The following is a 15,797-nucleotide window of genomic DNA, read 5'->3' as shown; positions in this document are numbered from 1 at the left end:
AGACAGCACATGAACCAGAGTGATGTCTGACTCTATCTCCTATCTTTCTCATTAATAAAATCTTTAAACATTTTTTTTGCCTCCAGGGTTATTGCTGGGGCTCAGTGCCTGCAGCATGAATCTACTGCTCCTGTGGCCATTTTTTTTAAAAAAATATTTATTTATTCCCTTTTGTTGCCCTTATTGTTTTATTGTCGTAGCATTGTGTTGTTATTGATGTCCTTGTTGTTGGATAGGACAGAGAGAAATGGAGAGAGGAGGGAAAGACAGGGGGAGAGAAAGATAAGACACCTGCAGACCTGCTTCACCACCTGTGAAGCAATTCCCCTGCAGGTGGGGAGCCAGGGGCTCAAACTGGGATCCTTAGGCTGGTCCTTGCGCTTTGCGCCACGTGCTACCGCTCAACTCCCTTCTTTTTTTTTTTTTTTTTTTGATATGAAAGAGAAATTGGAAGGGGAAGATAGAGAGGGAGACAGACACACCTGCTGACCTGCGTCACTGCTTGTGAAGTGACCCCCTGCAGGTGGGGAGCCAGGGGCTTGAAATGGGATACTTATGAGGGTTCTTGCACTTAGTACTATGTGTACTTAATCCAGTGTGCCACCATCCAGCCCTCAATAAATAAAATCTTTAAAAAACAACAACTAATCTCTAATGACTATTATTTTTAGGTAAAAGATAAAACAGAACAAATGTAATCATGATATAATTTCTTAGAGAACATAGAATCCCTATTTCTGAATACTGACTACATACTGATTATTTATTTATTCATGAGAAAGATAGAAGAGAGAGAAAGAACCAGACATCACTGTGGTGCATGTGCTTCCGGGGACTGAACTCAGGACCTCATGCTTGAAAGCCCAATGCTTTATCCATTGCACCACCTCCCAGACCACCATACTGTTTCTTTATATAAATATTATTCTTGTAATCTAAAGTTCTTTCTTAGGAATGTCTTTAGTTAGGGATAAAAAGTTTTACAAAGAAATTTTAATAAAGGATGTTAACATTTTACTAAACAAAAATATGCTTCTCTTCCCACAAAAGTCAAACAGAAAACAGTAAGTGTAACATTTTCTATTTATTCATTAATAAAAAGTGCATAGTACAAGCCCTTTTTCCCAATCCAAGTACTCATTAAAGGTTACAATAAACCCTGGGTGGCACAGATATGATTTGTTTGGCATGATTTAAACATTTAAAAACATCATTTAACATTCAGCATACCACATGGCCATTTTAATAAAGTAATCATCAGACATGGTAACAAATATTGAATACATGATTTCTCTTTCAAAAATATACTTAAGACTAAGCCTATTATTGCAACAAGAACTTAACCGTTAACTGTAAACTCTCAAGTTCTCCAAGTTTTAATCTGAGCTGGTAAAATTCTAGCATATATTCATTTAAATTCAGATAGATTTCCAAGCTTCTACTGAAAATGTAAGATATTGGTAATTCCATATGCATGGTTATAATACATGCTACAAAAATACTAAAATCAGACCATGGAATAGCTATAAATAGTTAATTCAGAAAATTTCTTCAATTTGTTTAAAGTATGACTTGCAACCATGGAATACTGCTTGGCTAGATATGTGGTAAAATCTTTCACTATACAATGTTAACTTTTTCTATACGGGAAGCAAAATATTTTGCATAAAACATTAAATGACTAACAAAATAAGCTGTGACATTTGTGGAATGTTTAAGAGCCAAACAATCACAATGTGAATCTTTGTATTTCTTCCATATTTAAAAATAATTATAGCACAGTTCAGGTGACTATTTATAAGCCAAGTAATTAATAAGTGTGCTCAATAAAAGGTCACATGTAAATTTTATACTTAAATAGAATAATATGAATTACAAGTTAGATTCTATACCATGAGAAATGCAAAGAAATGTTATAAGCAAATTAAAAAAAAAAAAAAGATTACTAAGAACTTTTGTTACTAATTAGATGGTCCATATTAGAAAAGGTTAGTATTCTAGATACAATGTCAAGTACATGTAACAGAAATGACCAGTTATGAATAAGAAACCAGAATTCCATGTCTCTTGCTAACACTAACCATTTTGTTCCTATGTGATCACTAATTATTCAACCAAAACCAATTTTTTATTATTTGTGAATAATATTGTAAGTTGAGTGAATACATCAGTATCTTTGCCAGAGACTGGTTTTCTAACTGCTTAGAGAGCAGGCTGTTAAGATATATGTGCAAGCCTTCAGTGTCCAGTGGGCCGGGGAAGAGAAAGACTGCGTATAGGGATCTTGCTCCCTGTGTGCCATTCTTGCCTTTTCTACTTTAAATACTTTAATATATACAACTGGGAAGGCTTCCAGTAAGCCACAGCAAGAGGAAAAACCTTAACTCTATAATGCTTATTAGTCTAGGACTGACTTACCTGTGCTAGGTTATCCTTCAACTACCAAAAGTGATTAAGAATTGGTTGTTATTTCAGGAAATTGAGCACAAAGTCAAGATGCACAGGGGAATGCAAGCAGTCTATATTAAATCATTTATTGACATTAACTCCAAACCATATTTACGGCCTTAGAGTACAGTCATGGTAAAGTGAGGGGAATGATCCTCCAAGCAACGCACAACTGTGTCAGAAACTATTAAAAAGCACAATGATATAGAAGTTTATTCAAATCATACAAGTAATTCCTTAGACTTATACAGTGAAAAGGCTAGACAGACTGGTGGTGAGGTGGGGGGGGGGGAACCCTTACATTGATAGTGAAGTATCTGCTAGCCCCCACAAATCATCTGCAATCATTTGTTAGGGAAAAATTCCAGAACTTTCTTATGCCATTGTAAGTGAGCAAAAACAACACAGCCTTTTACTTTGTAGTATACGTCTCAAATTTTTACTTAATGTTTCTCCCCTACCGATCCTACTCATTACCAAACAAGGATGAGATAAAGTGTATGAAAAAGATGCCTGACTGGTTTTCGTTTTCTTTTCCCTTCAGAATTTATCAAAAAACCATTTAGTATTTGTCAAGTCAGAAGAAAAAGAAAAGACGCAAATGTCAGTAACCAAGCTCCCCCAAGTTTCAAAATAATTTCACTTAACAGGGAAGTGTTACAACAGAAAACAAGCTTCCTGAGAGGTACCCCTTTTAAAATAAATTATATCTTAAATTATTGCTGTACAGATTACATCACACAGGAAGAAAATAAACATTTTTTTCCTCCTCTTATGAGCAGTGGATTACAAATGTTAATGGACTGTAAATCTACCATATTTAAATTGTGTTTCTTATTTAAAGTTTCCTTGTTAGGCATTTTTAATGGGAGTAAAAAAAACTTAGTGAAACAACTATTTCATATATTTTTTGTCTCCTTTTCTAACCATGTAAGCCAGTACTACTGTTTGATACAGATTTCGGTCATCATCTGCAAAAAATTTCAAATTTTGCCAGTTCAAAGTACTAGAGAAAACGGCTACCCATGAACGAACAGACGAGCAAGGCATATATAAATACAGTGTGGCTCTAATTTTCCTTCAGACAACCCCAAATAACTTTACAAATACCTTATGAATAAAAATCAATCTTAAAACCTATTAAAACTAAATGTAAGATACTTAAATGCAGAGATCTCAAACGGGTCAAAATAATGATAAAAGTCATGGTCACAGTTACAAATAGAATGAGTGGAATGTTTAAGTTTAAGATAACTAAAGAGGCCCCATATAGTTTTTTTAATATAATCATTTACTCAAATAAACTGTAAATAGGAATGGTGATAACACAGAAAGCAGTAATAAGCTTGCAAGTGAAATTTCTAGAAGCTCATGAAACCAATACCATCCCATATTGCAGATGCAAAAGGAAAAACAGTTCTAATGGGGTTAAGAGTACTCTGGTCATTTCGTTCATGTGGTCGTGCACGGTGTTAACAATTTTTGCTTCCCTTATCACAAAGTTAGTCCACAGGAGGGGCTGGTGGATCTTGTCCCTGGCATTAGAAAGAGACACGTTATGAAATGATTTCTTAAATCCTTCTGTAGTCAATCTAACCCATATAATAAGAACTGAGTAACAACGTCCCACACACTCCCATCCTAAACCATGTACACATTTGGACTCTTACTCTATATATTTGTATAAGTAGACAATAAAGTAACAGAATCTCTGTCTTATTCTTCACTGTGGTATGGAAAAGAAAGGAAAATTGTGGGGGCAGGGGTAGGTAGCATAATGGTTATACAAAGAGATTCTCATGCCTGAGGCTCCAAAGTCCCAGGTTCAGTCCTCCACACCACCATAAACCAGAACTGAGTAGTGCAACAACAATATCAATAACAATTACAATATAAAACAACAAGGGCAACAAAAGGGAAAAATAAATATTTTTTAAAATTTTTAAAAATTACTGAAAACTGAAAAAACCAAAACCACATTTACTTATTAGATGAAGAGGCTGGAAGGCAGCATCAGATCATGATTATGGCAGATGAGTGGTCTCACGGATCAAACTCAGGACCTTCAACATACAAGTCCTACATACACCCTACCTGTTGCTGGTCCAGCTCCCTACCTGCAATTTCCTGTTAAAAATAATAATAGGGGGGTCGGGCGGTGGCGCAGTGGGTTAAGCACATGTGGCACAAAGTGCAGGGACCGGCGTAAGGATCCCGGTTCGAGCCCCCGGCTCCCCACCTGCAGGGGAGTCGCTTCACAGGCGGTGAAGCAGGTCTGCAGGTGTCTGTCTTTCTCTCCTCCTCTCTGTCTTCCCCTCCTCTCTCCATTTCTCTCTGTCCTATCCAACAACGAATTGCGTCAACAAGGGCAATAATAATAACCACAACGAAGCTACAACAAGGGCAACAAAAGGGGGGGGGAATGGCCTCCAGGAGCGGTGGATTCATGGTGCAGGCACCGAGCCCAGCAATAACCCTGGAGGAGGAAAATAATAATAATAATAATAATAATAATAATTGGGAGTCAGGCGGTAGCGCAGCAGGTTAAGCGCACGTGGCACAAAGCACAAGGACCAGCTTAAGGATCCTGGTTCGAGCTCCTGGCTCGCCACCTGCAGGGGAGTCACTTCACAGGCGGTGAAGCAGGTCTGCAGGTGTCTATCTTTCTCTCCATTTCTCTCTGTCCTATTCAACAACATTAATAATAACTACAACAATAAAAAAACAAGGGCAACAAAAAGGGAATAATAAATAAGTATTTTAAAATAATAATAATAATGATGATAATAATTGAGAAGGAGAGAGACCTGCAGCATTGCTTCACCACTCATGAAGCCTTCCCTTGAGCAGGTGGGGACTGGAGGCTTGAATGCAGATCTTTGAGCTTTATAATACATGTGTTCTACCAGATGTACCACCACTCACTCCTCTCTTTAAGATTTTTTTTTATTATTAATTTATTAGAGAGACTTCACACACTTGAGAGCAAGTGCAAGAGCCATCACTGTGGTACATGGAATGCTGGAGATTAATCTTGGGACCTCATGCTCTTAGGTCCAACACTTTAGCTATGGCATTATCACCTCCGTGGCTGCAATTCCATCAATTTATTTATTTATTTATTTATTTATTTATTTATTGAATAGAGATGAGAGAAATTGAGAGGGAAAGGAGAGACAGAAAGGGAGAGGAAAAGAAAGACACCCACAGCACTGCTTCACTGCTCATTAAATTCACACACACACACGCGAGAAGACCAGGGATTTGAACTTGCACACTGTATTGTATGTGCTTAACTAGGTACACTACTGCCAGGCCCAATTCCTTTTTTAAAATTAAAGTTAGTATGCTACATTTCTAAATGTTATACACCTAAAAACAAATAGGTCTGATTAATATTGCACGTTTGCTTTCTCCTTATAAGATTTTAGTCTTATAATTCTGACTGATCTTTCTAGTATTTAAAAACAAGACGGGGGGGGAAGTCAGGCGGTAGCGCAATGGGTTAAGCGCATGTGGCACAAAGCGCTAGGACCAGCGCAAGGATCCAGGTTCCAGCCCCCGGCTCCCCACCTGCAGGGGAGTTGCTTCACAGGTGGTGAACTATCTTTCTCTCCCCCTCCTCTCTCCATTTCTCTCTGTCCTATCCAACTACGATGACAACAATAACAACAACAATAAAACAAGGGCAACAAAAGGGAATAAAGAAATATTTTTTTAAAAAATTGGGTAAAGATATAATTATTTCAGTAATTCTATATGGAGAATGTTGGAGAATAGAATTGGTGGAGTAATTCAACATGTGAATCCATCTCTCACACACACAGGATGTGTGTGTGTGAGTGTGTGTGTATTAACATAAGAGAGACAGAGAACCAGACCATCACTCTGGTAAATGCAATGCTAGGGACTGAACTTGGAACTGCTCCCATGCAAATCTGGCACTCTATCTACTCTGTACCTCCAAGGCACCCATCATACATTTTCAGAGATAATTTCCAAATAAATAGAAAATAAAAATATTGGTTTTGAAAATGAGTGAAAAAAATTCTTTAATGGAAGTTATATTAAAAACAGCACTTCGAGTTTGTTGGGACACAATCGTATTTTTCATTGGCAAGGCCCTAAAGATGCTATAATCATGCCTATGAAGATCTCTCAGCAAGAATGAGTCCTGCTATGTGACCTGATCAGATGACCTAGAAAATACAGAATGGGGGAAGGAGTTTGAAGGAAGCAGGACAGGATAACAGTATCTAGCCAGACAGGCGCCTCAGTGTCCATTTAGGAGAAGGATGAACTGTGAGGTAGACAGAACTGAGGAGTGATGGGACTGAGGTCTGAGAAATACTGCTGTGGGTCTTTTTTGAGGTTTCATTTGTGAATAAAGATGGGAATTGATTTTATTTTATATTTTAAATGTATTATTGGATATATACAGAGAAACTGAGGGGAGGGGAGATAGAGAGGGCAAGAGACAGAGAGACACCCGCAGCCCTGCTTCACCCACCACTCCTGAAGCTTTCCCCCTGCAGGTGGGGAGCAGGGGCTTGAACCTGGGTCCTTGCACACTGTAATGTGAGCACTTAACCAGATGCGCCACTGCCTGGCCCCTTGGGGATTAATTTTAAAGTTATGTTATGTTATTTATTTATTCTGATTATTGGTCCTGAGTGCTTGGACTTGTATGCCTAAGGTTCTGAGTGATTTATTCCATGGAGAGTAAATCATTTAGGAAGGTAAGATATATCTATATATATATATATATATATATATATAGTAAGATATATATATATATATATATATATATATAATTTTTTTTTTGCCTCCAAGGTTATTGCTGGGGCTCAGTGACTGCATTACAAATCCACTGCTCCTGGAGGATATTTTTTCCCTCTTGTTGCCCTTGTTGATAAGATATAAAGTTTTGGGGAGCTGGGCAGTAGCGCAGCAGGTTAAGTGCACATGGTGCAAAGCGCAAAAATTTTAAAAGCGTAAGGATCCCGGTTCAAGCCCTCAGCTCCCCACCTGCAGAGGGATGCTTCACAAACGGTAAAGCAGGTCTGCAGGTGTCTATCTTTCTCTCCTCCTCTGTCTTCCCCTCCTCTCTCCATTTCTCGCTGTCCTACCCAACAACAGCAGCAATGACAACAATAACTACAACAAGTGCGACAACAAGGGCAACAAAATGGGAAAAATGGCCTCCAGGAGCAGTGGATTCGTAGTGCAGGCACTGAGCCCCAGTGATAACCCTGGAGGCAAAAAAAAAAAAAGGATATATAATTTAAACTATTTCTTTTTAAAAAAATATTTATTTATTCCTTTTGTTGCCCTTGTTGTTTTATTGTTGTAGTTATTATTGTTGTAGTTGTTGTTGAACAGGACAGAGAGAAGTGGAGAGAGGAAGGGAAGACAGAGGGGGAGAGAAAGATAGACACCTGCAGACCTGCTTCACCACTTGTGAAGCGACTCCCCTGCAGGTGGGGAGCCAGGGGCTCGAACTGGGATCCTTATGCTGGTCCTTGTGCTTTGCGCCACATGTGCTTAACCTGTGGCGCTACCACCCGATTCCCTTTAAACTATTTCTACTAATTCAGATATTTCAGTCAGGACAAACTTACCTCCCTTCCCAGGTTACACCCAAATGCATTTTTTTTTAATGTTTTTCGTATTTTTACATTACAGAATTACATGTTGACAGGGGTTTGAATACACACCACACTGAGTTCTGAATCTTCACTCTCCCCACACCCAAATGGATTTCAAATCAGTAACACTTACACTATGAGGACTAGGAGGCTTTCCAGTTAAGCTGGATCCTCTTAGGTTAGGAGGTCTCAGTAGGAACAGGATCACTGCAATAACCATCCACGCCATCAATATCATGGTAACACTGGTGCCATTATCACCAGAAGGTCCTGGTACTAAAGAGAAATAAAAAATGCATTCACAACAAAAACTGAGACAATGATCACAAATGCAGGGAGACAGATATAAAAGCAAATTAAACATTAACTTCAAAACTATATTAATGTTAAAATGTTATGTGACGACTAAATGCATTAATCATTTTAAAAGTAGCATTGTTGTAAACTATATCTGAAATTGCCTATTCCTCTTATAAGAGAATCTAAATATCTAAATGATGTACAATTATCTTCTCATTCTTCCCTGGGAGTCTTAGAATGCAGAGGTAGGTATACACACACACACACACACACACACACACACACACACACAAATACCAGTTAAGACTAGTAACTAAGAACTTAATAATATAGTAGCTCTTGATATTTTGGGGTAAGAATTCTTTGAAAATTTGACAAATTAAGAACTACTTCTACTGTAAGAATTCATGTTTACATATTCAACAGTTTTGCATATAATTACATAAAGTTCAAGGACCCATCCAAGTCACCAATCCACAGATCTACAGAACTCCAGTTTAGAGCACTCAATACATATTAGAGTTGATTTTATTTTAGGAGGTAGAAGGAATTCTTTTCACTACAGAAGCTTCATGAGAGGCTGGGAGGTAGCACAACAGGTTCAGGACTCAAGTTCAATCTCCAGCACTGCATATGCTAGAGTAGTGCTCTGGCTTCTCTCTGCATATATTGAATTTTTCAGTATTTTCAATTTAAAAAATAGAAGCTTAATTTAAAATACAGATTGTAAGTAAGAGAACATACAGACTGTATAACATATATATGAAAGATCATCTTAAACATATTCTTGGGGTAGTGGCCTGGGAGGTGGCAGAGTAGACAGGGTGTTGGATTCTCCAGCATGAAGCCCTGAGTTCAGTCTGGCATTGCATGTAGCAAAGTAATTCCCTGTCTCTTTCTCCTCCCTCTCTTTATCATTAGTGAGGCGGGGAGGGGGAAAGAGAGAGGAAGAGGAGGGAGGGGGAGAGAGAGAGAGGAAACATACTTTTTACACAAGTGGTAATAACAAACTTTCATGCTTGAGGCATTACAAGTCTTAGGTTCAATCTCCACCACCACCATAAATAATGAGCCAGAGCTGAGCAGTGTTCTGCTTTAAATATATATATATATTCATCGGGGAATAGTTGCCCGTACAATTCTGCTGTTCCCTACAGACTCTCTTTCTCTTCTTCCCCCACCCAAGATAATGGATGAAAGATGGGAAGGAGGGAGAGACACCACAGCACTGCTTCACCACTTGTGAAGATAGCCTCCTCCTTCCATGTTGGGGTTTGGGGATTTGACCCTGGGTTGTTATGCATAGCAATGTGTGCAACCTATCAGGGGAGTTATCTCGAAGCACAGGGACCCAGGTTTGAGCCCCCAATACAACATGGGAAGGTCAGGTACAACAGATGCTGTGAAATCATGTAGATGTAAAAAGCCCATGTAGGGGTGGGAGGAAACAATTAAACAATTAAAGAAACATCACTTTGTTTTTTGTTTTTCAAAGTAGAGTTATATTCAGACCTAGGTTTTTTTTTTCCATTTTTTAAAAAATATTTATTTATTCCCTTTTGTTGCCCTTGTTTTATTGTTGTTACTGATATTGTCGTTGTTGGACAAGACAAAGAGAAATGGAGAGAGGAGGGAAAGACAGAGGGGGGAGAGAAAGATAGACACCTGCAGACCTACTTCACTGCCTGTGAAGCTACTCCCCTGTAGGTGGGGAGCCGGGGTCTGGAACCTGGATCCTTACGCAGTTCCTTGTGCTTTGTGCCACCTGTGCTTAACCCGCTGCGCTACCACCAACCCCCCCAGACCTAGATATTTAAGTCTACACATTTATCAAGCAAGATAAGGATGATGGCACCTGGTTGAGTGCACATGTTGCTGTGTACAAGGACCTGGGTTTAAGTCCCCGGCTGCCCCTCCCCTCTCAATTTCTCTTGGTCCTATCAAATAAAGAAAATCATCATCATCATCATCATCATCTGCAGCAGCAGCAGCAGCAGCCACCGCCATTGCCACCGCCACCATCGCCACCACCACCACCAGGAGCAGTGGATTCATCATGCAAGTACTGAGCCCCAGCTTTAATAGCTTTAAGGTCTGGATTTGCTCAAGTTTAAGTGTGTGGTTAGAGTACTGGAACTTTGTGTTCCACTCCTTGATCCCCAGGGTAGGGAGAGAGCCTGAAGATCAAGTGAATCACTGAAGGCAAATGACTTAATGATATTTATGTCGGCAGAATGGGACTTCCATAAAAACCTACTGATGGAGTCCAGAGAGCTTCCAGGTTGGAGACCACATGGAGATGCTGGGAGGATGCTACAGAAGACAGGGAAGCCTTGCACCTCTTTTCCCCATATCTTGTCCCATGTATCTTTTTCATTTAGCTGCTTTTGAGTTGTACCCTTTACAATAAACTGGCAATATGAAACTGTTTTCTTGAGCTTGGTGACTTATTCTAGCAAATTACTGAACAAGAGGAGAGGTTTTATCAGAGCCCTCCAATTAATATGTATGTGATAAAAATGGTATAATCTCTTTCTCTCTTTTGGCCTCCAAGGTTATCGACAGGGCTCAGTGCTGGCACTATGAAGCCACTGTTCCTGGTGGCCATTTTTTCCATTTTATTGGGTAGGACTGACAGAAATTGATAGAGAGGGAGAGAGAAAAAAGACACCTGCAGATCTGCTTCACCACTTGTGTAGTGACCCCCCCCCCCTGCAGCCAGGACCCTTGTGCTGGTCCTTGTGCTTCGTACTATGTGCGCTTAACCTTATGCACCACCACTCAACACCCCAAAGTGGTATAATCTCAGTGGAGAAAATTCAGTCACCCAGAGGGAAAAACTACTTAAGCCAATTAAAACACAGCACCATCAGGATGGATTTTTTTCAAGTGCTAAAAGAACAAACAACAGGAGTGAGAAGAAGTGGCCAATGTGACCAAGTTAAAAAAAAATGAACACTCAAAAGTTCTGGAGTTTTACTTTTACATTCAGATTAAGGAAGTGAAATTTCATCAACAGAAATAAGAGCACACTTGGTATACAGGTGGGGCTGGCTCAAGGGTCACTAACAACACAAATGTAATAAATACTTGTACTATAAGGAGCTCAGAAAGATTATTTACTACTAGAAGAACAGGTTTAGCTTTTACTTGTTAAGACAGAATTTTGAGCTGCATATCAAGTGGGCACATTGTAGATTAATGAACTGTAATGGAAAAGCAACATAAATCTGAAGTGGAAGGGAACTACCACTCATTATTCTAATCTAGTATCATGCCTTATATTATTATTATTCTCTAGAGCCACGGCCTCTCACATGAGGAGTACCACTACTCCTGTTCACTTCTTCATCCATTCAGGGGTGGGGATGGGGAGCTCACAGCATCAGAGCTTGACCCTGTGCCATGGCATCTCCATGTGGTGATGTGGTGACAGGGTTCAAACCTGGGCCACCCACATGGCACAGCAAGTACCCTACCCAGTGAATTCTCTCTCTAGTCCCATATTAACTTCTTTTGTAGAAGCATAAACTCATTACCCTGCTGTGCTCTGGATTATATTCTGATAAAATTCTCTTTGAGGTGGTCCGGGAGATGTGATAGGGCTTTGGACTCTCAAGCATGAGGTCCCAAGTTCGATCCCCGGAAGCACATGTGCCAGAGTGATGTCTGGTTCTCTCTCCCCTCCTATCTGTCTCATAAATAAATAAAATCTTTTTTAAAAAAATCTCTTTGGGTTAGGATTTATACTGTTACCATTTGGGGGGGGGGGTCACCACTGCACCTGCATGATTCCACTGCTGCCACAGGCTTTTTTATTTTTGTTTTTTTTCTTTAGATAGAACATAGATAGCTAGACCATAGCAATGAAGCTTTCTTCAATGCAGTGGGGGCCAGGTTTGAACCAGGATCATGCACATGGTTTTTTTGTTGGTTTGATTTTTTTTTTAATTAAAAAAAATGTTTTTAAATATTTATTTATTTCCTTTTTGTTGCCCTTGTTGTTTCCATTGTTGTTGCAGCTATTATTGTTGTTGATGTCGTCATTGTTGGATAGGACAGAGAGAAATGGAGAGAGGAGGGGAAGACAGAGAGGGGGGAGAGAAAGACAGACACCTGCAGACCTGCTTCACTACTTGTGAAGCGACTCCCCTGCAGGTGGGGAGCTGGGGGCTCGAACCGGGATCCTTGAGCCGATCCCTGCGCTTTGCACCACGTGCGCTTAACCTGCTGCGCTACCACCCGACTCCCTGTTTGAGTTTTTAAGATGTAAGTGACACCAGAGTGTCACTCCAGTGCTGAGGATGAAACTCAGGACCTCATGCTTGAGATTCCAATGATTTATTTATCTACTGCACCACTTCCCAGGCCACTTTTCTTCAAATATCAGAAAGAGATAGAGGGAGAGAGGCAGAAAGGGATAGAGAGGCATTAGAGCACTGATCCACCACTCCTGAAGCTTCACCAAGAAGCTGTTCCTATTTGGGATCTGGGAGCTCACACCCAGGGCCTTAGGCATGACAAAGCGCCCACTCTACCAGGTGAGCCATTTCCCGATCCCTGAACTTGTACCCATTTCTCTATAAACTGTTACATTTGAACTTCAAGGGATACCCAGTTCTCACACTAATAATGTAGTAACAACTCTCTTTATAATGGAACCCCGGCCCCTTCAGTATTTTTAGTTTTACACACACAAAGTGGAGCTCAACTTAGAGGTGGTTAAGTATAAGCAACTTAGCTTACTAATACAAGCAATTTATTAGTGTCAGAACTCTTTCTGCTAGGGACCGGGTGGTGGTACACCTGGTTAAGCGCACATGTTACAATGTACTAGGACCCAGGTTTGAGCCCCTGGTCCCCCACCTGTGGGGGGGGACGGTTTGAAGTAGGGCTGTAGGTATCTGTCTACCTTCCCCTTCCTCTCATTTTCTGGCTGTCTCTACCCAATAAATAGAGATAATAAAAAAAAAAAAATTAAAACCAGCCCAAAGCAGTGAATTCCCAAGGCAATAACAGAAAAAAAAATCATAAAGTGAACCCATTTTTGTAACTGCATAGTTAAATATACATATATAAAAAGGTGACTTTTTAGTACTCTGGAAATTTTTCTTTTCCTTTTAATTCTTACCTGTGATTTTTTTAATTTAAGTTGGAAATAAAGAGAAAATATTTTGTTAAGAAGTGAAATGTTGGAGCCAGGCAGTGACACACCTGTTTAAGTATACACATTACAGTATGCAAGGACCCAGGTTCAAAGCCCACCTGAAGAGGGGAAACATCACAAGTGGTAAAGCAGAGCTGTAGGTGTCTGTCTCTTTATCTTTCTACCTCCTCCTCCCCTCTCAATATCTCCGTCTCTATCCAATAATTAATGAAGTTAAAAAAAAATGAAATATTGCAGCTTGGGAGGTAGCATATGGCTAGAGTGTTAGACTCTCAGCATGAAGTCCTGACTTCATGCTCTGGCTCCCTCTCTCTCTCCATAACTAATTAATAAATATATTTTAGGGGCTGGGTGTTAGTGGTGCGCCCATTTGAACAAATCTTACACATCCCCACCTGCAGGAGGAAATCACAAGCAGTGAAGCAGTGCTACAGGTATTTCTTTCCTTTCTTCCCTATCTCCCCTTTCCCTCCTGACTTCTGTCTCTATTAAATAAATAAAATAAATGATATTTTAATGAAGTATTTAAATAGAAGGTAATTGAGAGCTTTTACCTTAAAGAGAAAACTGTTAAGAATTTCTGACAAGTATTTAAAGTCATCTGGCCTCAAGTTCTGCAACCAATGCCAAGCACCTCCTTTCCCATCATTACTTACATTCCCGAAGACATTCTGTGTCTGTGCAGTAGGACTGGGACTGCCTCAACTATAGTGAACAAGAAGAAAGAAAAGTTAGTCACTGGGCTTTACCAAAATTGAACGGTTATCTAAGCGAGAGTTTGTCTGTTTTACCAGCTCTGGCTTATGGCGGTGTGGGAGATTGAACCTGGGACTTTGGAGCCTCAGGTATGAAAGACTCTTTGCATAACCATTATGCTATCCACTCCCACCCTAAGAAAGAGATTTGGTTTATTTATTCATTTTGCATAGGGATAGAACTTGAGAGAGAAGAGGGAGACAGAGAGACACCTGTAGCACTGTTTCACTACTGGTGAAGCTTCCCTGCTACACCAAAGGCTTGAACCCAGGTCTGTGCACTATAACATATATGTCCTCTACCAAGTGTACCACCACCTCACCCCTTATTTTATATTCTAAATAATTATTTCAGTGGTCCAGGAGGTGGTGCGGTGGATAAAAGCACTGGACTGTCAAGCTGAGTCTCCTCAATTGGCATGTGAAATTCTTATCCCCACAGTGACAGCGACAGCATGCGGGGCCTTTCAGTAGTCATCTGATCACGGGGTGGGGCAACTAAGTGGGATCCGTTGCTGTTGTTGTTCCTGATGTTGCAGGCTGAATCTCATGCATATATGTTTCTACCAAGCCGGGAAACTTTTCCCATCAGAGAGAGACACAGAAAAAAAGAGAGGGGAAGAGGTACCAGTGCTTCCTCCTGTACCCTATCATGTCCCATGTGGTGTCAGGGCTCTGGGCCAACTGCAGAGCAAGGCCTTACTAGATGAGCTCTCTCTCAGTATGTACTCTTCCAGAATCCTGCCTCATCAAGAGGTGGAGTCTATATTCCTGCTTCTTAAACCTCAAGAGTTGTAAGAAGGATTGTATGAAACTGCTTTAGACTAGAGTCATACAAGCATCCAGCTGCTGCCCGGACCTCTCCCTTCCCTCCCTCTCTGGGGATGAATGCTTGTCCTTAGAACCAAGCCAACAGACTATGAGAAAGTCAAGCAGTTACAGGTAAAGGCCATATGCGGGTGTTCTGTCTGACAGTATTACAAAGAATTTCAGCCACCCACTAGCATTAACTGCCTCAGAGTTAAGTGAGCGAGACTACAGGTGCTTCCTGCTGCCAGCCATTTCCAGCTAAGAACTCAAGATGTGCAACAGTTAAATCATCTTCCACTGTGTTCAGTATGAATTTCAGACGCACAATTCATCAGCTTAATATAATGTCTACTTACACCAACAAAATTTAGCGTATAGTAAAAAAAAATAATAACTGAATACAAGACACACTGTTAACAGTTCACATTAAGTAAAGTAGCAGTGAAGAGGTAGGAAAAGACAGAGATTTCTGCTTTTCCCTTCTATACTTGGTAGCGCTTACCCTTGTGCCATGAAGGCAGGTATGCAAAAATTAGGTTACAGCTTTTCAAGTGGGGAAGCAGTACTACAAAGTGTTAATTTCTCTCTCGCTCTCTATTTTCCCCTGCCCTCTCAATTTCTGGCTGTTTATGTCCAATTAATAAAGATAATTAAAAATAATTTATTAAT

The 15,797-nt window shown here is 40.0% G+C and overlaps 1 protein-coding gene across 1 annotated transcript in view; it reads right to left on the bottom strand.

Annotated features, from left to right (window-relative positions):
* Positions 1-2,643: 2,643 nt before the first annotated feature.
* Positions 2,644-15,797, bottom strand: part of SMIM14 (small integral membrane protein 14) — a 56,843-nt gene continuing 43,689 nt past the window's right edge. Inside the window, exons 3-5 of the mRNA XM_007522784.3 lie at positions 14,220-14,268; positions 8,230-8,372; positions 2,644-3,983 (exon numbers count right to left, since the gene is read on the bottom strand). Coding sequence (XP_007522846.1) covers positions 3,951-3,983; positions 8,230-8,372; positions 14,220-14,268 — 225 coding nt within the window. The 3' untranslated portion in view covers positions 2,644-3,950. The remainder of the gene's footprint in view (positions 3,984-8,229; positions 8,373-14,219; positions 14,269-15,797) is intronic.

The sequence above is a fragment of the Erinaceus europaeus genome, chromosome 3 (assembly GCF_950295315.1).
Source record: "Erinaceus europaeus chromosome 3, mEriEur2.1, whole genome shotgun sequence".
NCBI lineage: Eukaryota > Metazoa > Chordata > Mammalia > Eulipotyphla > Erinaceidae > Erinaceus > Erinaceus europaeus.
The sequence above is the reverse complement of the archived record's forward strand: the minus strand, read 5'-3'. Positions and strand labels throughout refer to the sequence as shown.